General features: G+C 49.8%; 1 protein-coding gene across 2 annotated transcripts in view; it reads left to right on the forward strand.

Annotated features, from left to right (window-relative positions):
- The window catches only part of Dock1 (dedicator of cytokinesis 1), a 446,698-nt gene that overhangs the window by 350,353 nt on the left and 71,768 nt on the right, over nucleotides 1–24,577 (forward strand). For both annotated transcript variants that reach the window (XM_046448858.2, XM_046448859.2), the window contains exons 30-32: nucleotides 6,438–6,516; nucleotides 10,642–10,742; nucleotides 18,956–19,014. In XM_046448858.2, coding sequence (XP_046304814.1) covers nucleotides 6,438–6,516; nucleotides 10,642–10,742; nucleotides 18,956–19,014 — 239 coding nt within the window. The remainder of the gene's footprint in view (nucleotides 1–6,437; nucleotides 6,517–10,641; nucleotides 10,743–18,955; nucleotides 19,015–24,577) is intronic.

Below are 24,577 nucleotides of genomic sequence, written 5' to 3' on the forward strand. Positions count from 1 at the left end.
GTGTGGGATGTGGCCTGGGCCAGGCCTGCCCTGCCCTTCATCAGATGATCCATACTGAGGTCCTGTGAGCACGAAACATGGTTCATGTGAACGAGGCCACAGCACCTGTCATCGGAGCTGCCAGTGCACCTGGAACCATCCGGTTGCACGGGCCAGGGGGTCACCTGAGAGAGCAAACGGGGCGCAGTGGTGGGGTCTGGCCACTCCTGGAATTGCTGCCTTTGGCCCCGAGGATTTCTTGACCACATGTACTTTTCAGTGAGAACAGGGACAGAATGTGTGCGGCTCTGCAGAGCAGGAGCCAGATGAGCAGGACAGGGCCTGTGACCTCTGTCCCTGGGTTGGGGACCCTGCTATGGGGGCCCAGCCAGAGTGCAGAGCAGGTCTGCCTTGGAGTCTCTGTGGTCCTGTCCACCTCGCAGCCCAGTCTGCTTCCTCCAGGGCTAGTGGCCAGAAATGTTCAAGGCAGTCTGGGGTTTAGTTAAGAGCTTGATGGATGTTTAAGCCTTTATCGATTTGAAAAAGAAGTTGAGAAGTCTTGGACGAAAAGAACTCTTGCTAGTGCAGAGAGCAAAGTAGCAATTTAGTCTTTTGGCTTTGGGGCTTTCTGACCATAAGCAACCTCTGCTTTGGAGTCCCCAGGCCACCCCACCCCCTCGGCCCACCCACAAATGCATGCAGACTGTACCCCACATTGCTGGTCACTCCATAACCCAGCCCAGCCGCCCCTTTTAGCCTGATTCCCAGAAAGTTCTGGTGACACTGGCCTTCCCACTCTTTCCCAAGCCCTGAGAATACAAGGCCGTTCCCCAGGGCCCAGCTTCTGTGTGTTCATTACACCCCCCCGCCGCCCCATGCCAGAAGTCTTTCTCCCAAGTCACCTCTGTGCATGTGGCTTCGGTTTCCCAGCCGAGGTCCCACGATGGCAGCTGCTGACTCTCTAGTCACTGCCTTGATGACAGAGCCACCCTGCCAAGCGTGGGCTGTGCAAGAGGACCCATCAGCCAAAATACAGCATCCCTTCTCCCTCCTTCCCTTTGAGTGATGATCTCTGCGTCTTTTTTATCTCTTGACCTCAAGTTGCCTGTGATTCCCAGCATTCCTGAATTATGCGGAAATCATTTTAAGGCAAATTTCCAGCTACTATTACTTGACTCACTGTCCTGGAGGGATGAAATCTGTCACTTCTAATTTGTTTCCTTTTCTCCGCCCATTTTGGGCAAAACATTTTTGTTAAAGGATGCATTTTTCCCCCAAAGGGAGTTGTTTTAATGCCAGAAGTATTTAAATGCCCTCATATTGAACTGTACAATCTAATTATATAACTTAAAGTAAGTTTAGGGAAGGAATAAACAAAACCCCACAGCGTCACAATTTGAGAAATGGAGATTTGTGTTCCAGTGGAAATCCAATGTCTTTCTCCATATTTTTTCCTCTTTAGTAATGAGGCACCTCATCTTGAGTTTCATTGGCAGCAAACACTGGGTAACAGAGATTCTAGAAATGCCTGAGGCTCTGTCATAATAGTCATTTTAGTGCCTGTGATGGTGCCAGGAGCTTGTAATAGTCAAATTGGTTTCTGATTACTTTCCACTTGCTAAGTTCCCCTCTTCTCAATTAACACGTAATTATTTAGGACTGTGCTGCTGATGGTGCTCCACATCTCGCCTCCCATCAGGCAGCCTTTGAGATGGTCTCCTTCCAGAGCCATAGGCAGCCCCTGGCCCTTTCTGTGCAAGACAGGGTGTCATGTGGACTGAGAAGTCAGGCTGGCTGGACGCCCCCTGGAAACATCACAACCCAAGAGGCTTAACATGTGCCCAGTGTCTCCTGCAGGCGCAGCCTTCCCAGTCCACACCCCGCCCGAGCCCCCAAGACAGCAGAGTGCAGAAGTCATCAGACATGTCTTTCCCTCATACCAAATGGGACTTAAAATTTTGTGAAGTGTCGTTGGAGATCATAGTGTTCTGAGACTTGTATGATGTGGTCATATCTCTTTCTCACCTCTGTCTCCAAGTCAAGAACAAAACCAAGCCTATGGATTCAAAGTTCTGGGAGCTTAGAGGTGCCACAGCTGTGTGGCTTTCTCTCTAGTGGAACATGTGAGAATCTCAAGAACTTGAGTCACTTCTTTATTTATTGTAACATTTATTTTAAAGTGACAAATACTGATGGTATACGTTAGGGGCACCCTGTCTGGTGTATGCAGACCTGTGTGTCAGTTAAGTCAAGATGATGGACACATCCGTCACACCTCACATGAGGATCACATGTTCCTGCTGCTGAGCAACTTACTGAAGGTCGTGTGGCCCAGCGTCTCTGTGAACCTGAAGCCTTTGGCCGGAGACTTCAGTTGTACACATGTGTATGTGTGCTGACTACACTTAAACTCACGTGTGACATGTCAGGATTTAACTGTGTGTTGTTTCAAGTGGAGCTCCCTAGGGTTAAATGTCCAGAGTGAAAGAGAAGGAAGGAGAAGGAAGGAAGAAAAGACTTGCAGGCTTCTTGCCGTATGGCATTTTGGACCTTCTTAGGATGATATAATTTGCCCTTGATTCTCTCTGCATTATTTATCTGTAGGTTTGATTTTATCTTCTAAAATTTTAGATTATATATAAATCCTTCCTTAGATTAAAAATGATTGAAAAGAACTCTATTAAATGCAGGCTTGCCCTGTTTTTAATCATTTGGGACAGTGTCCTTGACAACATTAAAATTTTCATACCATCGGCTTTGTTTCTTAGAAGTTTGCTAATTCTCCTGGCTCGGAATGAGACGTTCCTTATTTAGTGATTGATCTCTTCCCCTGAAGTCCCTGACTTTTCTGGAAGAGTGGAAGCAGCTCTTGCCTTTCCAGTTCCCTGGTCTCTACAAACACCTCTCCCGTTCCCTGGGTAGTGCCCAGCCTGGCCTCTTTGTGACCTGAGGCTTCCCCACTACAGAGTTGAGTGGGGAGAACAGACGCTGAGCTTGCCGGGCGGAGGACTCCATCTCTTCACTGGAGCAAGCTCAGGGTGTTTTTGATTGTTTCTGTTTTGTTCTTTTGGGGGAAAGTCCTGGACGCACACCTTGGCTCAGAGAGATCTATTAGCACATCATAAACTAGTGACTGCTTCAAGCAGGGCCTTCTAGAATATGTGCCATGGCAGGAGGTTCTTGTAGGCACACTGGGGGACCCTGATATGTAAAAGACAAGGTTCTTGCCATCAAGGAACAAGCACCAGAGAGGAGAAATGAATGAAGGCAGACAAGAGGAGTAGGGGGGACAACACCCAGCCGTCCATGCAAATGCTTAATGAGAATGGGACTAACAGGAATCTGAAAGGAGTGGAGCCCTGCCACCAGCCACCAAAGGTCTGCATGGAATTCAAGGACTCTGGGAGAGAAGAGGCTACGGAACACTCTGGCCTCCCTGAGCCTCCCAGCTGGGTCAGAGTCTGACCAGCTCACCCATCCGGGCCAGCTCACCCATCCATACACTCATTCCTGCATGCATTCCTGCGACAGTTACCTAGTGAGCATATCCAGGAGCCAGGTGCTGAGTAGACACGGGTTCTCAGAGGCACTAGTAGGTGTATCCACTGCCTTTAAGATTGCTGTCATTTATTCCTGGTCTGGAGGACTTCCTAAGCCTGGGCCAACTCCCCCAGTGTCTGCCATAGATAGAGCTGCATCAGGGACTCAGAGGCAAGCCCCCTGCACCCACCGTCCCTCCAACTGACTCCCTGAAAAACAGTGGCCATCTTGCCTTGCGGAGTCCAGCGCAGCCCTTGGTTCTGTCTGGAGAGGTATCCTGCCCTCAGTCCAGGTACATGGCTCGCCTGTATACTCCTCCTGCTCCTCTGCTACTGATGGCGATCGTTATGCTAAGATTCTAATGGGATTTCCTTATTTATGCTCCCCAGTTTGACATTTATTAGAAGTAACTTATTAATTACATTGGATAATAGATATTCTTACCTAAAAGTCTCTGTTTATGTTTCTTTTTGCCTAGTTAGCTAATTGATTTATCTTCAAATGGTCTCGAGAACGTGGCTAGGTCTTTCATCCCAGCGAGTGTGAAATGGAAGATGTTTATGTTTGTTCTGGATGGTTCTAGCAAGTGACACCACCCTTCATGCACTGCGCCTGAGCTTCCTCTGATCTTTATTTACTGTCCTGATTACGGTTTTCATGCCATCTCTCCTTTAATTTTCCTCATAGAACTTACCTTCTGTATTATTTTTTCTCTCCTTCCTTTTTAAAAAATTTATATTAGAATCTATCTCTCTGCACTGCTCTTTCACAGTTGACGGTTCATTAAAAAGTTTTTGTTCAGGCTTTATATCATTTCAGCATGATATGTGTTTTTTTTTATAAAAAGAAAAAAACATTTTAAGAAATATCTTTATTTAGCTAACTGGAATTGTTTCAAAGCTTAATTAGAAGTAGCATATTGCAACTATTTGGGTGCTATCTTGAGGCAAAATAATTACCGTATAATAATAATGCATGTTCTAGTAAACTTGTCATTATTGTCATAGAGAGCTGGAGACAGTGTCTTCTTTGAGTTCATAGGGACCCTGTTCTAAAGCTGAAGGAAAAAATTAAGGGAAAAAATGTTATGGTCTGTGCTTTTGAGTTTGGGAGCCTACCCTGGGGTTCGGGAAGCTGCTGCCCAGGGCATGGTCTGTAATTCCCAGGGTCAATACAGTGTGCATCCCCAGTGGCCATCTGCATACAAGTGCTGAGCATCAGGTGGGTAGGATGGCCCGTCTTCTCTTTAGCCTCATGTCTTTGCTCTAAGGACTGAATGTGGGGCGGCAGACCCCAGTCCAAGACCAAGCACCGACCACTTTCCAGGCCTCCTATGCACAAGAGGCAAGTCCTGTTTTCTGTAATGTTTTCCCTGGGTTCCACACAACTTTGTCAGGATGCCCAAATGTAGTATTTTCAGTTTATTTTTTTTTAAAGGCAATTACAAATTTCAGCAACAAGAGCTATTTTTCAAATTTAACTGGGCATTCTCTATTTGCAAAATCTGGCAGCCCTGGAGCTGATGGGTGCTGCTGCCCAGCTGGGCTCTGGGTGATGGACAAGGCAGTGATCCCCACAGCCCTCCATTAACAGCTACTTAAAGACACTCAGTCCTCCATTCCGGCTGTATTTTAACATCCCCAGGGAAGAACCCAGATCAGTCTGTCTGAAGCTTTTTTCCATGACTGAGAGCAAGCTCCAGCACTGGGGGGGGGGGGTCCCTGTGGCACACCTGTGTGGGCCCTCCCTCCAGCTGATGGGCTTCTTGAGGAAATGGTGTCTGCATGTCCCCTTTCTCAGAGCTGCAGGCAGGATGAGTGGGAGAGACACTGTGGGGCAGTATGCACTGGGCGAGGTGGGGTGGCAGTGCTGGTAAGGTGGAGCACCCCTCCCTCCCTCCTCCCACGCACACTGGCCTTGAACACCTCTGGGATGGCAAGGGCAGGGCACTTCTCCAGGAGAGCTGAGCTAAAGAGAGAGAGAATGCTGTCAGAGAGCAGCAGGTGGTAGTAAGTAACCTAGATCTGCCTTACACTCTGGCTGCTTCCTGCTGTCTGAATGGAGCAGTGTAATTAAGTTCATTATCTGTGACCTGATGCCAGTTCCTCCTGCAGCCTCATCTTTGCAGGGGGAGAGGGCCCTTTGCAAAGAAGGAGCTGGTCAAAGCTTTATGTCAACACTTTTGAGGGTTGTAAAACAAATCTACTGAATGAGTGAGCTTGGGAAACACAGTACTCTGCTGTCATTGGGGACAGCCCAAATTGCGAATCTCACCATAGGAAAGACAACGCCAAGGAATGGAAGACTGTGCTTAAAATGGTATATTATTAATGATTCAAGGAATTGAAATCCCAGTGAAAATTCTTATCAAATAACTTCTCTATCCACTAAAAATTTTTCATTTTAACATGTAAAGAGTGTCCAAATTAGCCTGTGGCTCATGGGGCAGAGGATACTGAAACCAGCCATACACCCAACACAGTGGTGCTGCACCAAACCCATTCCTAGCCTGCTTGTGTGTATGCTGACAGCACTTTCAAATTTATGGCTTTAAAAAGCCAGCTAAGCAAAGATCATTTAATAATAAAATATTAAGTCGTTGCAACTCCAAGAAGGGATTTTATTTGCACCTTTTTTTTAATTAGATTTTTTTCCCAGTAATACTTCTCAAATGTTACTTTCAGAGCTTTTATTTTGGTGTTTCCTTCATTCTGCATGTTCTAATTTCCTTGATTAAATTTGGAGAACATCTGCATAGAATTCTGTGAGCTTTTCATTGGCCAAGCCTCCCAGCTTTGCACAGGACTTGGAGGCTTCACATCCCAGACAGTCTGGGGTGGTGTCTAATTGAAATGCCAAGCCCACAGAGGTGCCAGAGCCTGAGTGTGTAATTATGTAATTTTCTCTTGATCTTTCAGAGTCTTCCTGCGAGCGATTAATCAGTATGCAGATATGCTGAACAAGAAATTTCTGGACCAAGCCAACTTTGAGCTACAGGTAAGAGAAGAGGCAGACGCGACCTTTGCGGAGGAATCGTGTTAAAACAAATGGCTGATGGGCGCTCCGTGGTTTATATTCCTAATCCTTGAACTTAATTGGTCTCCATCCGAGGTGTGGAAATGAAATTTACAGTATGTACTATTGCAGCTGGAGGAGCGAAATGACGCCTCCGGGGTGTTCAATTTAGCGAGTTAGGAGATGGAGTTGTTTCAGAGAGAATCAGAGTGACAGGGAGGGACTCTCCATGCAGGAGGCCCGAGCCTCAGTGTGTGGCTGCCAAGATCTCTCTGCCTGTCCTGAGGCACAGAAGAGGGATCCGCACTCAGCTTGCTGTAGAGCTGTGTTTCCCTGATACTGTCTCCTGGCTTTGTGCCACCTGTGTCCCCAGCCCCAGGGTTGTCATCACCTGGTCCACCAATTTCAGAAAGATCTCGTTAGTGCACTGCTTGTGTGTGTGTGTGTGTGTGTGTGTGGCATGCATATGGTGTATGCACCATCAGGGTGGCACAATGCCCTACTGTGCATCTGGGATCAGTGGCTCTCAATCCCGTTGCACTCCAGATGTGTTTTTTTTAATGGTGATTTTATTTCTCATTATTACTTAAAATATTTTCCAAAAGTCTGCAAATAAAAAAGAATGCAAATGGTATTTTTATTTTCTGGGTAGGATTGCTCACCAAGAAGGACCCTGAAAAAAAATGTATATACTCTCAGCAGCTAATCCAAAAATGTGTCATCAGATAATAGAAATTAGATACCTGGGAACTCTCCCGTACATCCAGCCTCCAGAAAATGCACAGCTAATGTGATACATAGTGTTTTAGGTGAAGTTCTGAGGCATGTACACTTTATTTCTTTTATAGTTTTTTAATTTTAAATTTCTGATCTCTCAGGTTTGTATACTATTATAGTCATAATATACCAGGTAACAATGTGACTTTTTATAATTTCTAATTTTTTATCATCTTCCTGCTGGTGCTTATTTTCACCTCATAGACACAGACATGTCCTCTGTGGCAGCCGGGCATGGGCAGTGCCTGGGGTTTACTGGGAAGTTCCTCCTGCCCCTTACAGCTCTCGTCCCTGCTCTGGAATAGCAGCTGTGACTAATTGCCGCGTGCTCTCCCTGACCCTTCATGTGCTTCTGCAGTCCCCCACCTGTTGCCTGTTGCTTTTAACATGAATTAGTTCCTATTTTGTGTCTGCAGTCCAGTCATATTCTGCAATACAATGTATAGCACTCACCCAGCATTTCTATGCTGACTACCTAGAAGCTGCTTCCAGTTTATCACCACCCTAGACCTGCTGCCATGAGTTGTGAGACCTGTGCGTCACTGTGCAGGTGTGGGTGTAGATAGGTTAATGGCCAGGTGGGCTAGGAAGGTTTAAGCCCGATGGAAGAGACGAGCCGCTGTCTCAAAATGCTGTAGCCCTTGGCAATCTCCCCAGTCTTCTTTGACAGCAGCAGAATCTTCTCTAGCACTAACTTCTTTGATATTGTTGATTTTTGTTTTATTAGCATTTTCCCAAGGACTAGTTAGCTTGAGAATACCGTCCAGCTACAGAATTTCAACTGCAAACTGTCTAATCATCTCCTCTACTTATTTTTCTGTTGAGCTGTGTGTGTGTGTGTGTGTGTGTGTGTGTGTAGATACACACATCTCTATATAGATATGTATGAGGGTATATTTATCTATACATCTATCTATATACATACACATATATACAGTGTTGGAGTCCTTGATATAACCTGGTTATGGGTTTAAGCTTCTGCTTTGAATACTTAATTTGTATCTGTTCAAATTTGACATTTGTTTTATAGCTATTTGGTTTTGTTTTGCTTGGCAAATCCTTCCTGCTTGTTATTTTATTTTTGGTGGGGGGAACTAGGGATTGAACTCAGGGGCACTCAGCCACTGGGCCACATCCCCAGCCCTATTTTGTATTTTAATTAGAGACAGGGTCTCACTGAGTTGCTTAGCACCTCACTGTTGCAGAGGCTGGCTTCAGAGTTGTCCACGCCTTCCCCCTTTCTTAGCTTTCCGGGGGTGCTCCATCTGGGCTTGAGACAGCTAGCTTGGGGTGAGGCTCTGATGTCACTCTGCTCCACATATCATGATGGCTTGAAGGCCATGGATAGCATGGCTGCACACACATGCCTGTCAGCTCCTCTTGCTGTGTACCTGCCTCTCTAGGCCCTGCCAGTGGAGCCCGTTCTTCCCGATTCATTTTCTAATGCAAAATTATCTTGGCTATTTTCATGCATTTCCTCTTCCCTATGATGTTCAAAATCAGCTAGTTAATTTCTATTTTAAACACACATGGCTTGGATTTTAACTGGGAATTCTGCTGAACTTATAAATAAACTTGGGTTGGGGGATTTCACCCTACATGTGTTTTCCTAACCCCTACTGGAATATGTGGCACGGTATTTGTGTCCTTCATGAGGTTTTCGGATTAGATCTGGACTGGCCTTGCACATGGCAGGCTGGTGGATTCCTGTGTGTTGCAGTCATGGTTGTTGGGAGGGGTCCTTCTTCCCAGAACATCAGTAACAATGTACTTTATATTGCTACATGAGTTTAGCCCCTGGATTCTCAGCCTGAACCCCAACACACTAAAAGCCATGTGCTCTTTAGGTTCAGCATGGAGCTCTGCACCTTGGCAGATGTGACAAACCTGACTCTTGTTTGGGGGAGTCATAGTGATATACCATGAATGCTTCTGGCTCCACAGTAGTCCTGGTCCTTAGAAGAAAATGAGTGAGGAGCTAGCAACACAGTCATTTAAAAAGAAACGCCCTGTGTTGGTGCATTGTCTTTAAATGCCTAAGATATGACATTTCATGAATTCTAGGACCATGCACACAGCGGTCCCGTCCTGGCAGAGGTGCTGACTGTGGTTCTCAGCTGCAGCTTGTGATGGCCAGGGTCCTTGGAGTGCTATGGAAGGAGGACATAGGTGGGAGGGGTCATTTTGAAAACAAAAGAAAAGGAACAACTTGGGAGGGGTCCTTCTTCCCAGAGCATCAGTGACAATGTATTTTATATTGCTGCCACAGGTCCCCTGGATTCTCAGCCTGAACCCCAACACATTAAAATCCACACACTTGTTTGTGGGTGGGAGCCCCCCTGCTATAAGAAGAGGCCAGAGCAGCAGGGCCCTTCTGGCAGTGAAGATGCACGGGCTGTGAGGCCGGGGCACCTGCCCAGTGTCACGTGTGGCCTGAAGCTTTGGGCATGTCTGCAGCCCCCTGTGGGGCAGGACAGGCTGTGGCTCCTGAGCCCTGTGGCAATCGGAAGCATAGATGTGCTACCATAGAAGGTGCCCATTCCCAGGCAGGGTCCAGCAAATGGAGCCCACACTCTTAAAGCCTATGAGTGCCCCTAATGTCCATGCCCCTCACAGGTAACTAAAACCACAGTCCATACTTACTTCAATATGACTCTGAAACTCATTTGATTACAGTCCTGGTTGTAGATGAATTTCTTTTAAATACTGTCTTTAAATCACATCCATAAATCCTCAAAATATAAAGTGTTTGATCTTTTTACAAGTTTTCCTTAATTGTTGAGTGTATGAATAAAGTTTTTTGACATAATAAAAAAAAAATCAGAAGGGCTGGGTCAGTGATGGAGCACTTTCCTAGCATGCCTAAGGCCCTGCATTCCGTCCCCAGCACTGAAAAAACTGAATCGTGAATTATCATGCTCTTCTTCCACCAGGAGCACCAAGACGTGATGATCATAAGAGCCAAGTGTTCATTACAGGCTCTGCAGCTTTGCCCCTGTCTGCACCTCTGTTCACTTCATGCCTTTGGTGGTGCCTCCCATAAGCCAAACGAGATACTGTTGGAATTCCCAACTCATCAGGACAGTGAAGCACAGAGAGGTTAGATTAGCTGCGCAGTGAATTGCAGAGCTGGGGTTTAAGGGCATACACTGCAACCTGGAAGCCACAGCTCAGCCTGCACCACACATCGTGGAGACTGGCTGGCAGGTCTCTGGTTTTCAAAAACATTTCAGAAGTCTGTGTCAAGCAAATGATAAATGTTTCAGGGCTTTTGGGAGATCACACATTAGGCCGTTCAACGACTTAACACATCCCGGTTTTGGTTTTCAGCTATGGAACAACTACTTTCACCTGGCTGTGGCTTTCCTCACCCAAGAGTCCTTGCAACTGGAGAATTTCTCAAGTGCTAAGAGAGCCAAAATCCTGAACAAGTAAGTCCTCGTCCTGCTCAGAAACCTGGGCAGGCGCCTCCAACTCTATTAGCATAATTTTCATGTCTTCTCTAAGCCAACTGGGTACAAATTGAGATGTAATCACGGTGTAATGAAGGGGTGGTTTTAAATCATGAATTGGGTATTGCCTTTTCTAACCCATGAATCAAGATCTAAAATTGCAGGATTCATCCTGGTAGGTTCAAAGTCGGTGCCATTCAAGACGATTAGAGCAACACAGAATTTGAGCTTCTGGAGATGACGATTTTGCTGTGCACTCTTTCTGATGTCATTCCACATGACTTTATTGCTTAATTCTCCAGTTCTGCTTATAAATCAGGCTTTTGGTGAAAGCCATTGACCTGTTGGGACTGTCCAGCAACTCAGGGCGGAGCTCTCACTACTGGTTTCCCTCCTGGCAGCAGACAGCTGTCTTCTGTCCGGGAGATTTGAGTGGACACGACAGCCCCTTGGGCCTCTGTGAGGAAACCTGGCGGAAGCTCCGTGAAGGCCGAGGTCGCTGCAGGGCACTTGGGGTTCCCTCACCCTAGTCTGTACCCTTCACTGCACCTGCTCCCGGATCAAGGAAAACAGGGTCACACAGGTTCCTTCCAACAGCTGGGCATCCTGAGGTCTTGCCTCCTCTCTTTCTGCCTCTGTTTCAAGAATTTGCCCTGCTCCCATTGTCCCTGTCATAAATATATTGAAAAGAGTTCCAAAGTGGCACCGTGGTGCCCAGTCACAGTTTAGAATGCCTCGGCCACGTCCTGGCTGTGCCCTGGCATGGCCAAGTCCCTGCTGCTCCTGAGTTTCGAGATTGCAGAGGGAGGCTCAGGAGGTGCAGCTGCTCAGCGTTTCTCGAATCCTCTGAGTGTGCAGTAAAAATGGAAAGCCCGTTGTCCCTGGAGAGTGAGAGGCTTCAGCAAATAATTTACCGAGCTTGTACTATGTGCTGGTGACCTTCTAAGCACTTTGTGCTTTTCACATGTAATCCTTACAAAAACAGAACTACTCATTAAGTCCTGTGTCATCTGTATCTTCCACATGAGCAAGGTGATGGACAGGGTGGTCGAATCTCTGGCTAACTGTGCCTAGAAAGTGCAAGGCAGGATCTTGGTCCGAGGAGCTCAGAGCCCAAGGCTTTAACCTATACTGTGTTCAGGGCTCCCTGGCCTTTGACCCACACCAAGGAACTGAAAAGCAGGTACTACCTGGCCAGCTTCCCTCAGGCTCCGACAGCTGAGCAGCTCCTAAGAGCCCTGGCTGTGGACAATGATCATGGCTCAGAAGAGAGACCTGCACCTGGTGAGCAATGCACAGAGGAGACAGAGGGTGCCCACCCGCGGCCACGAGTTCTGTGCACTCCTTGGACAAACACAGGTCCTCATCATTCCCCTTGGCCCACCCATCCAGAGACAGACTTACCCTGGAGCACCTGCTGGAGATGCACCCAACACGGGACTCCCACTTCAGGACATTCATGTCCCCTGGGACCACAGGAAATGAGGGACAGTGGCTCCCGATGTTGCTATCCTTATAGTTTAAAAGCTTTCCTAGTGCAGAAATAGTAACAACCCGCTCATTCCAATCCCTTGCAGCGCAACTCATCTAGGGCTGCCATGACTCCTTGACGCACAAGGAGAGCTCAGCCTGTGCCAGAGTCGCTGCCCACGATGGCCACCCAAAGTGAAAGACCCCATGGCAGCTGACTCCAGAACCATTTCTGCCAAGCACCTGCCCTTAAGATGTTGGCAGGAGGAGAGATGCCTAGAAGAACTGGCACCAGCTGATGTCCTCCTCCCTGAGCCAGCAGGGCCTCTGGGCCGGGCCTCATGCAGCTCTTTCCTGACTGCAGCAACGGGAGATGCCAGAGTCCCCCTGTGCATTATCCCATGCATTTCCCAAAGGAAAGTCCGGAGCATTCTGGAAGGTGTCTTCCCCAAACTCTACAGGGTTGCTTCAAGGCCACAATGAGTCTGGGGGGTCTCTCAGGGTCCTGGAATCCCCCTGCAGCAATGACAGGCCATGCAGACAAAGTGTTCTCCTACTGAGATAAGCCTGAGATAAGCCCTGGGCAACTTGTGAGGCCTTTCAGTGTCCTAAACCCTGTGAGGAGTCATCAGTGTTTGCTGTATTCTTCATTTCCCTTAATAGACCTTAAGCACTTTATAATCCATGTGCAAATTTTATTTCAAATAGCAAAATCTGCATAAGAAGTATTTTAAGATATCCCACCTGAATTCTTAAATTTTCTAGGCACATACAACATCTAGAAATGTTTTGGTTGGTTTGAAATGATCCAGTAAAAGGGCTCATGCTGCTCCGTGTCAGGCAGGGTGAGCCGGTTGCCAGGGGCAGAAGATAAGGAGGAGTCCCCTTGGTGGAGACTTGCGCCTAGTTGGCGAGGGAGAGGCCTTGGCAGCGGGAGGGGGGGCCTACAGGGTGGGCCTGGGGATCAGAAGGCCTCCCAGCAGGTGGACGTTTTGTCAGGGAAGGGGGGAACACGGAGAGGTCTGACAGTTTGACTCATCAACAGTCAGCTCAGAAGGGGACCTAAGAGTCCCGAATGATGACCGATCCAAAGAAAGAGGTGCTCAGGGTGTGCAAGTGTACGGAGCAGCAGAGCCTGGAGCAGGGCTTGGGGCAGGGCATGAGGGAGGGGCTTGGGATTGGGGACCCTATGGGTCTGAGCCAGGGCTGGATGCCGACTTGGGGCTCAGTGGAGCATGTTGCACGTGCTTATCTTCGCCTAGTGGAGAACCCAGGCTCTGCAGAGAACCCATGTCAAGGGGCATCCTCAGGACTGTCTCCACGCCTGCCCTCTGCTGCCCCTCTGCTGCCCCTGGGCTCTCTCCAAAGGAATCTCAGGAGCATCTTCCACCCCTTTCCTCCATTTTCACAACAAGCCCAGCACCTTCTCATCTCTGCTTGGTCCACAGTGTTGTGCCTCAAATAGTAGGAAATTATAGTCCCAGAGGCTGCCCGCACATCCCACCATGTAGTGCTCCGCCCTCCTGATGCTGGGGCCAGAAGTTGCTTAGGATCTCCATTCCCCACAGTGAATGGGGTGACACCCAGGAGTGGGCCTTGCCTCACTGAGGACTGACTACAAACCCGAACTGAGCACAGAACTGGTCAGTGATCCACAGAACAGGGAACCCCAGAATCAAAGTACATAATAAGAAAACTTAGCTGGCTGAAGCCTCAGACGTCCTCGGGGTGCTAGTGACTCAAGGGATGACCGAGGTGTCAACGGAACGCTAACTCTGCCGTGGCTGCTTCCTTCCCTCCTCCAGCCCTGTATGTTTTTTAGGGCTCAAGAAGTATGAGTAAAACGCATTGGAGTGGACTTTTGATTAGTAGCCAGCTTGACAGTTTTAGTATGCCAGTCACCGTGTGTCCTCCTGTGGGACCATGTGGCAAAAGAGCTTCTTCAGGACTTTGTTTCAGAAGGAAAAACAGCTCACGGTTTTGGCTCCCAGCACATCTGAGCATCAAAGGCCCCTGAAAATTTCCAGCATGAGAAGATGCAGCCGAGTGGCAAAGGCCCGCTGTGCCCTTGAGGGTGTGCAGAGACCGCCCTCCACGAGACCCTCTCCCCACTTAGACTGTGGGCTGTCCCCACATAAGTCCACCACCTCCTCAAAGGGCAGGTTTGCAACTGACCAAAACACCACGTCCAATCCCACACCGTGGGCTCTGAGGGGCCCCTGGGCTCCATCCAGCTGTAGGCAGGACGTCATGTGGAAACTAGGAGGAAGTCGATGTGCCGTGACAAGCCCCGTCTTGCAGTGTGACCTAATCGGCAGCTATGATTCTATATCACAGATTATAACAGGAAATATCCATTTAATTTGTGTTTGTGCTGATTTGTTTTCCAAGAGACTCACGACTCAAAACATATTCACTTTGAGAATTAGAAGGAGACCCAGGGAGACTTCCTAAGTGGGAACTCTGCGGCCCTGGTGGCTGGCGCCCTCGCGTCAGCCCTGCGTCTAACGAGGAAGGTTCCTGGTGCTCCCGCCTGGGCTCCCGTCCCCTCTTGCCTTTCCAGGAACCTGCTGACTTTGTCATCAAGATGCAGATGCCTCACCTGCTCTCAGCCCCCTCCCTGCCTCTCTGTCGCTTGCTCCCCTGACATCACCCCAAGCTCCTGCTACAGCCCTGTGGTCCTCAGCACCCCTGGCCAGGTGGGAAGGCCTTCATTCAGGGAGGCGGGCTTCAGTCCTCTCCATTGCTCTCCCCAGATCCTTCAACACTGTCGCCCTTCCCCTTATCTTGGTCCCTTTTGTGTTGCTATGACAAAATACCTTATGCCAGTTGCTTTATCAAAAAGAGGAGGTTCATTGGGTCTAGTGGCTTTGGAGATGGGACATTTCAAGAGCATGGTGCCAGCACCTGCTCAGCTTCTGGTGAGGGCCCTGTGCTGTGTCACCATGGGGCGAGGAGTGGGGATGGAAGTGAGGTGTAGTAGGGGCGCACATGTGAGAGAGATGGAGGCCAGCTGCTTCCTGATGGCCCTCTATCTGGAGACTCGTCCAGCCTTGAGACCTGACTGTCCAGGATGCCCAACCCACTCCTAAGAGAGCGGTTGCCTCCCTGAGGACCTGAGCCAGTCTGGGGAGCTAAACCAGTCTCTCTGGGACATCGCTCCGGTCTCAGGGTGGCACCGCATGACCTGATCAGGTCTCCTCCTCCCTCAGTGGTCCCACTGCAGACCGAGCCTCAGCACACCAACCTCAGGGACACCACAGCCCAACCACAGCTCTGTGGCTGTGCACACTCCCCACTCACTGCCCGGTCTCTCTGGGCCTTTCTCCTGGCCGTGCCTGTCCCCTTGAGGGGGAGTGCTGGATCTCAGGTCTGTCTCAGGTCTTCTCATCCTGTCTCTTTAAGGGCACATTCCCCCGGTGGGTCCCAACCACCTGCTGGCCAGCATATTAACTGGACGGGTCACTCACTGCATTAATGGCCGAGGTCCATCTGCCTTGACAGTGAATGAAAGCTGCCTGTCTCGGAACCACAGAAACTTGCCGCCTCATGGTCACAGAGGCCAGAAGTCTGAGCTCCGGATGCCAGCTGGGTGGGCTCTTCCTGTGGCTCAGAGGGAGAATGTGTCCCAGGCCTCTCCGGCTTCTGGTGGCCGTCCCCAGTCCTTGGCATCCCTTTGCTTATGACTGCTAGCTCAGTCCCTGCCGTGTCTTCAGAATAGGCTCTTCCATGAGCCTTCCCACGTGTCTGTCTGTACATCTTCCCCTCCTTGTGAGGACCCCAGTGGTTGGATTTAGGGACCACGCTACTCAGCTAGATTGCATCTGCACAGCCCTATTTCCAGGTGAGGTCACACTCACAGGTGCGATGTGCACAACGTGTGTTTATGTCTTGCGTGATCGTTGGCTAGTTCCCTGGGCTCGTGGGTCTTGTCTGAAATGCTCATTGAATGTTCACTAGTAGACTCAGTCTAAACAACCACTGGGACCCTGGTGAGGGTGCTGAGATGAGGTCCAGTCTGAGGCTTGAAACAGAAACCTAGACTGCCTCATGTGCTTGCTCACACCAGGGCTCCCCTCTTATCCTTCACCAAAGCCTGGGAATGAACTTTGCCAGTACTATGGAAGAGACTGAGGGTCAGAGTGGTCAAGCAATTTGCAGTTGTGCTTAGATTTGGGCTCAGGTTGACCTCACCTCCAAGTCTGGGCTATCTCTGGGGGACATGGTTTTTCTGTTCCTTGGGATAAGAGGTAGGTCTGGATGTAGGATCCTAGCTGTCCTGGGGGTGGAACAGCTCCCTCCCAAGCATATGCCCCTGTGCCCCATTTGCAGGTGGACACAGGCAAGCTGGGTGTGCTGAGAAGCACTGACAGCCAGGCGCCTCCAGCTCCTGACCTTCTGTCTTCGTGGCCCTATACCTGTCGGTTCTGCACGCTGGATTGCAACTTGTTCCTTGGAAGAGCATTAGGCCAGGTCTGCCTGCTTGCCCCACAGTCCTAGGGAGGATGGAGACACAGCAAAGTGCTGCGAAAGCCAGAGCTCGGTGCTGTGCTGTGCAGCGTTTCTGCACCCCAAGATGTGCAGGAAGACAGTGGCCTGGGGCCTGGGCACTTGGACCCTTCTCTCCTCATTCCCACTGTGGCTGTCTCTGCCCAGATCCCTGGATTGCAGATTTCAGGAGGAATTTAACCATGATCTGGATGGTCGCCACCAGCTCCAATAATGAGCCTCAGCCCAGACACAGGCCACTGAGACCTTTCCCTCCTCCAGGGGAGGAACCCGGGAGCACCGGAGGCCCACCGAGCTCTCATGAGAGCCGTGACTTCTGGGGGATGACTGAGGCATGTTGAGCTTCCTTCTTATTAAAACTTAAAATCAGTCTGGCTGCCAGGGAGACCCAGATAGAGAGCCACCTTGGGTCACTGCAAGGTGCCCCCATGGCTGCCTCTGGTCTCCTGTGCATGGATTTCCAAACCTTAGGATTTCCTTTGAGTCGCTGTAACTGTCCCCATCCTAGGACCCTAGAGGAGCTGAGGCAGGGGTGGAGCCGCGGGGAGCCCGGCGCTCAGCCTGATGTCGGGCTGTGCTGGTCTTGCAGAGGCGCAATCCAAGAAGGATACAGAGTCCCCTGTGGCTGGGATGTGGAGTGTCCAGGGCTTGAGGGAGCAGCCAAGAGGTCCACCCCCTGCACAGGGCTTCCACCTCCTCTGGGTGGCTGGCCTCCTGGGTGTGTTGAGGGTCTGAACAGAGGCTGGGGACATTTGTGTCTGGGGCCACCTTGTGTTCCAAGCTTGTGGGATGTATGCTTGGCTGGAAGAGACTCGACCATCTGGACAGTGAGAATGACCACCCTCAGAGGAGGTTGCACTGGTCATGGACACAGCTTTGCCTCCCACACCCCTTCCCCATAAACGCCAGGAGGATGACGAGGCCTGGTCACCGCACAGCCAGCTGCATCCTCCCCAGCTTGGGCTGTGCGGCTGCTGGGGTGCCCCTCTCATGGTGCCAGGGCACAAAAGGGAATCAGGAGACCCCCAAAGGAAGCAGAGCTTAACAGTGTTCAGGTGGCACAGTGCCTGGCAATTTGGGGTGCCTCAGTTATATGTGGAAGGATGCTTCTCTGTCACCCATGAACTTGAGTCAGGGGCTCGGTTGTCTGTGACAGCCCTTTGCTCACCGTAGCCTTGGGTATGGCCATGTTGCTAGCTGAGGACCCCCACCCCCATTCACAGAGTACCTGCTTTGCATTCACCTGAGTGCTGGCCAGGCTTGCAGGTAACAGCTGACCCTGGGAGCAAGAGGCTGGGCTCCAAGTTCAGTCTCCATCTTGCGTCCTCCACCCCCAGAGACTCTCTGCCTAGAGTCGCTTCCCAGGGAGAGATGAGCACAGGGCTGGAACCCTCCTGCCTTGAGTGACACACAGGAGCTTGGGGCACCAGAGACTTTAATAAGGTGGTGGCAGGCGGGGCGCTTGATTTACCAGCCCCATCTTGGCCTCAAGAGCCGCGGAGCGCTCATCTGTGATCGGCTTCCCTTTGTTCGTCAGCTGCCAGGAGGACAAACAGCGAGCTCCTTGAAGCAGCTGCTAAACCGCAATACTGTATGATAATTTTGCAAATTATTATTTTTAATATAATCAGCTTTTTCCTTAGGCAATAAAGGAAAAAGTTAAATTGCTCACAAACTAATAAAGCTTTATCTTCTGAAGCATCAAATTCTGTTTACTCATGAAACACACACCTCCTCTGTTCGCCCACCGGGAGGAAAATTAGCATTTATTTTCCCTGATAAACAAAATCCGGTGGAACATTCGTTGACATGTTTTGGTGTTAAGTCATTCCTTACATTTAAAGTGATGTCGAAGAATAGGAGAAATCTGGATGTGCTTTCCCTTTCTTCCGGGTTTAATTTTAACATAGAAAGCTATGTGTGTGGTGGGGTGCGCGATTTGGCATCTAAATGCTAACGGCATGCATACACAACAAACTTCCCCCGAGGCCCCGGAGCCTGGGGACTGAAGCAAGCAACCACCCTCCCCACACTTTACCCACAGAATGTGAGATCCCGGATTCCACCACCTGCAATGCCTTTTGGTGGCAACGGAAGTTGGAGCTCCAACCCACCCTTCATTTGTCAATGAGGGAGACATTAGTTGCATTTGCTGGAGCCGGCGTTTCAGACGCTCCCAGTGACTGAGCATTTTTCCTTCCCCTTGTTCCCAGGTATGGAGACATGAGGAGGCAGATCGGCTTTGAAATCAGAGACATGTGGTACAACCTTGGTGAGTGGCCAGGCTCGGGGTGGGGGGGGCGCATCATGACTCCCAGCCAGGTCATGCCCCTAGCCCTGGTCAGCAGCGTTGGGACAGCTCAACCTGACTGCTTCTGTTCCTGGGCAGCAATTACTCTTCTTCGCATTCATAGTTTTCAGTAGTTGAGAGACAGGCCAAGGGAGAGGAGAGACAATCTGATTGGTGGGGAAATAGAGCATCCAGGAGAGTACCCCCTGGTGTCTGGTGAACACTCTGCTGCAGGCGCCATTGCCCTGGAAACTGCTCAGGTCTCAAATCCTGCAGCCCATCCCGCTGTGACCTTTGCCACCACTGACTGTGTTCAGATTTGCAGAATTTAACATCTAACGAGTTCATGGACCACTCAAACCTGGATGCGGTGTTTAGGTACACTGCCACCAAGTGGTGGGAGCAAAATGTGCTCCTGCAGCTGAGGCAATAAGTCATATGTGCACTTATCATAGGAAATTGATACAGCTTTGTTTGTAAGTGAAGACAGCGTTCCCACCTGCTTTTATCATCCACAACCACAAGGAACTCTTTACTGAATTGTAGCCAATACAAGGTCTAGTTCTTTTAGAGAGGCTCCTGAAAGAAATGTGACTGGTGACAAATTGGGATCTTCCCCCTGCCTTTATTGAGCCCTCCAAGAACCTGGCCTATGTTGAGATTGCTCTCTTTCTGGCCTGCTCTCTGCTCTTCAACTTGCCTGAGGCAGAGGTGTCCCGGGCCAGGAGGGGCTGGTGGCCTTGGAGGTCCTGAGCAAGGCTTCCGTTGTATTCCTGCCTCAGAATCATCAGGGCTGTGCTTCTTCCTCTCGGGTGGCCTGGGAGATGGCTTTCCTGAGAGGGGCCTTGCTCTCCCCTCTGTCCCAGAGACTCTTTTCCCTGTCCACTTCATCTCGCTTCCCCTGTGCAGGATGCCACCTGTTCCTGTGGGGCTGGGGAACACAGCCACAGCCGGCCGCTGGCTCTTGAGTGAGTGCTGGCTCTGAGCAGCGCCTAGAAAGTGGGGTTAGGAAGATGCAGAGAGAACAAGTGCTGAACTCTGAGCACGGACTCCAGCGCCCTCCTGGACAGCCGGGAGCACAGCAGCAGGCTCTGCAGGCCATGCCTGTGAGGCCAGCAAGCTCTCAGTGACCTCTGAGACTCCCTTGGAAGGGCTCTTGACACCTCGCCTCCTCAGTCAGCAGACACAGAAAGAGTAGCCTCATCTTGTCTCCAGGGAAAGTTAAGAGAACTTCCAAAAGTTGTCCTTCCGATTAAATAACGAATGGAGTTTTTTCAAATGGATTTTCACCCCAAAATAGAAATGCCAAACCCCTTGAAAAACAAGACCAGGACACTCTGTGGGCCATGCCGACAGTGTGGGAGTCCCACTTGACCCCAGTTACACTTCCAGAAGCAAGATTCTGCCGTGAGAGCCCCAGGCAGGGATTCAGAGCATCAAAGTGGCCCTGTCCCCTGTGCCCTCTCAGGGACAGAGCCTGCACAGGCCCACATGCCCCAGGTGTCAGCACTGGAGGCCACCGAGGACCCCATAAGGACACTCTGTGCTGGGGTTTTGCAGGTGACAACTGCAGGACCTGAGTACAGGCTCTGAGCTACCAGAGGCCACTCGTCTCTGTGGCAAGAATCCTGCAGTGGCCATCCTGTCCTGGTGCTCCTGGTGCTCCTGGGGGCAGAGTGGGAACCCATAGGGTCAAGAGACCCAGTACGCCCCACCTGGGTACTCCACCCCGCCCTGCCCCCCTGCCTTGCCCAGGCGGCCTGAGTCAGGGGGCTTGGTCCCCCGCTGCCCTGACTCAGCTCTCTGGCTTGTGAGGGAAGGAGCTAGGGCTGAAGGGTTCAGGAGCCTTCCAGTGCAAGGCTCAGATGTTCTAGGGTATAAATGCATGATGATCTCAGCCATCAAATGTTAAGGCTTTGGAGCAGAGCAGAGGACCGTTTGTGATTCACTCCGATTGATCTCTCTGTGTTCCTTCTTAAAATCATGCCGCGACAGATGCATTTGTCATTTGCCCTGGCAGCCAGAGACAGGACTTGTGCCAGACAGGGACAGTGGGCAGCCCCATGAGACAGGCAGGCAGACCAAAGGGACTTTTGGAGAGGTGGCTTTCAGGGAGATGCTGGCTCTTGCTAGGGGACAGGGAGTCCAGGGCTTTGCTAGGCCCAGCATTAGCGAAGGAGGTGACATGGGCTCTGCCTGCCAGGTTGGACTCTCAGTGCAGACACTTGGCTCTCCTAGACAGTCCTCTCTCTGAGGCCATCTTCTACCTGAGCCCTTTCTGAAAGAGTGGGACTACACCCCCAACCCCCCAACCCCGTGGGGACAGGCCCACACGTGCTTTCAAATGAAGGCACTTCCTGCTCGAATGGCTTGATCCTGTTTTTCCCACCATCTAAGATGAGAGAGGTGCCCACCCTGGCAGGAGCAGAGACCTGCGTGCACACTGAAGCGCTTCCTTCTCACTGCAAAAGTGGCTGCAGTGACCTCATGGCTCTCCCTGGCCCCGCAAACCTCCCAAGTTTCCTCCCATCCCTGAAGGGCCCTCCACCCCAGGGTCACTGCCTGCAGAAGAGGGACACTCCAGAACCCAGCTCAAGCAACAGCTGGCCAGTGGTCATCCTGATGGGTGCTTTTGTGCTTTCTCCACTTCAGTTTTTGTGTCTTATTTTTTGTTCTTTGTTTCTTTCTCTTTATTTTTCTGTGGGGCCCTGTGCTTGCTAGGCAAGTGGTCTACCCCAGGGCCACACCCCGACAGCATGTGTTGGATTTTCTTTTTTTTTTTAAGTATTTTTAATGTTACTCTGGAATCCCTGAGATTGATCACCATCAAAACTGGATCCATTTATTTCCTTTTTTTTTTTTTGCCATTTTCTGTGATAGCAATGAAGAAAGCAAAGAGGGGGAAGAGGGGTGTGAGTTTCTCTCATGCTTCTCCCATGGGCTACATTGGTCCTTAGAGAAACCCACTCAGGTCTGGCTCACATTTCTAAAGCCGTTTCAGAGCAGCTTGTTCTGTGGACATTATCTGTCATTATGTTCCAAATAAGCGGAGCCCGGCGAGAGGAGACTTTTGATTTGTAGCATAAAGGATGCAGTTAAGAGAGAAAATCCCCTCGTTTGAACCTGTCACTTGCTGATTTGAATATAGTGATCAATGTATAAGAGGTGTGTTTTGTAGATCTTCAGCTGAGAACATCAGCTGTGGCCTGAGATGTAGCCAAGAGGTCAATAGGAAACCATGTCCTTGGCCAAGTAATAACCATTACTACCAGGTCGGGTTCCTTGCTAAGAAAAGAATGAAATGTTTAAAAGTTAGAGAAATAATAATAAAGGTATCTGCTGCCTAGGGATCATCTCAGGCAGCGCCTGAGAATACCTCCAAGGGCCACCTCAGGCAGTGGCCCCTGCCTACTATGGGTCCCAGATGGTGAAACCTGACCACAGGAGTCATTGTGCAGGGTGCCATTCTCAAAACTCATGACGGCACATCTCAGGATATGCACAACTTACTTTCTACACAGCTTTTTATTTTTTTCCAATGGGCTCAGGTTTGGGAATATTTTGGCAGACTGCTAGAGTTGGCTGTGCCAAGAAAATAAAAATAGAAGTCAGATCAGATGCATTTATCATCTTATAATTAGTCACCTGTCACTCGGTCAGGCCTTGTGCAGAAGGCTCTAGGACACCACTTCTTCCCTGGATCTTCCAGTGTTCCCTGTGGTCCCTTGAGATGAAGGGTCTGAGTGCACCTCCAAGCCCAGCCTCAGAGCAGGAACCTGGGCTTTTCTGCTCAATCTGACACAATCATAAACAGGGCACCTCCCCCAGGGGCGGGCATGGTGCTTTCCCTCCAGGGCCTTTCATATTTTGAGTGTGAAAGGGGACATCAAAGGCAGACTCTCTTTCCAAAGAATAAAGCAGGGATGTGGTGTACCTGGCTCTTCAGTTATGTATCAAAGCTCACTCCCAGGTAGCCTGCTGAGCACCTCTCCTGCTTCCTACCTCAGCACCAGAGCCAGCAGACACCTGCCTCCTGTCGGCCAGAACCAATGTGTCCACAGCAAGGTCTTTAATGGCTGATTTGGTTTGGGATGTTTTTCTTGCAGGACTTCCTATAGGAGTGTTTTCGGGGCCTGAGTAAATTTTGTGCTCTCCTCGGAGCCCACCCCAACACTGCTCGGTGTGGCCTGGTAGTCTTGGTCGGCTGGTGGGATTTTTGCCCTGCCTGCTCCTGTGTAGGGAGATTTTCTTGGGTTAAAACTGTTTCATGCCTGGATTTCTGAGCACTGGTGACTGTAGAGCTGTCATCCGGACACCGTGGAGGCTGCTGCTTGGGGAGGGCCTGCCTTCCAGAGCAAGTCAGCTCCCTGGGAAGCAGTTCCATGAATAGAGACTCCAGGGAGTCTTAGGGACTGGCCAGATGGCCAGAGGTGCAGTGAGTGGCTTGCTCTTCCTCTGTCTCCAAAGGAGAAGAAAGATGCATCCTCTTTTTCTTGAGGTCTACACTGCAGGAATCTCCTCATGGTTAAAACCCGAGTTCATCATTAAGTTTGAGCTAGACTTGCTCCCAGGGAAAGCCAGGATGCAGACGTTAAAAAGGAAGGAAGGAAAGAGGTGAGCCATCGGGAAGAGTTGGTTGAGGGGCTGGAGGAGTGTGAGCATCACCTACCATTAGCTGGTGCTCAGTCCCCAGAACCCCGGCCCCTCCAGCCCAGCGTGCTTCCCACCCTAGTGGAAGGGTGGCGCCCGGGTCTTTGTAACATGGTTTTCCCATCTCCACACCTACACCCACTTGTTCCTGCCTTCACCTTCCTCCTAGCTTGGAACGCTAAAAGCGATTGGTGACACGCAGAACTTTATGATGCTGAAATCGTGGTTGATGAGCAACTCGCTGTCACTATCATCTGTTTTCTGAAACATTGGCTCTGACATTTTTTCGGCATAATACAAGGAAAGCGTCACCTGAGAGACGGAATCTAATGGCATTTTCAAGAGAATGCTTTCCAGCGGTTACAGGCCTTCCAGAAACATTAAGCAGCTGGGCGAGGATGAGACTCATGCTGTAACAGCCTCAGTCTAAATATTAATGATTTAGTAAAAGCTGAAAGTCAGATATGAATAAATGCAGGCTCCTTATAGAAAGTTACATTGTGTGTGAGTGTGTGTGTGTGTGTGTGTCCCTAGAAAAATTTTGTTTAGGCTAGTAGGAGGATTATGTATTTTCTTAAGTATAGTTATTTATAGTAGCCAAATTTGTTTGATGATTCTCTTTGTGGAAATCTGTATGAGTTGAATTGTAAAGAATACTAAATTCTTTAGGGTATCCATCTTGTTTCCTGATTGTGTAAAAGAATTAGTAAGATTGATTAACTCTGGATAAAGTATTGGTGTTCATAGCAAAATGTCACAAATAATTCATTCAAGCATCTAACTTCTTGCACATTTTTCTTTTATGTGCTGGAAATGAAATGATGTTAGTTATCTGGGAGTGATTTGAAGATAAGTAAAGATTTCGTAGATGAAAGACGATTATTAGGTGGGGTTC

The sequence above is a fragment of the Marmota monax genome, unplaced genomic scaffold (genome assembly GCF_021218885.2).
Source record: "Marmota monax isolate L192 unplaced genomic scaffold, Marmota_monax_Labrador192_F-V1.1 WCK01_AAM20220418_F8-fsc00076, whole genome shotgun sequence".
NCBI lineage: Eukaryota > Metazoa > Chordata > Mammalia > Rodentia > Sciuridae > Marmota > Marmota monax.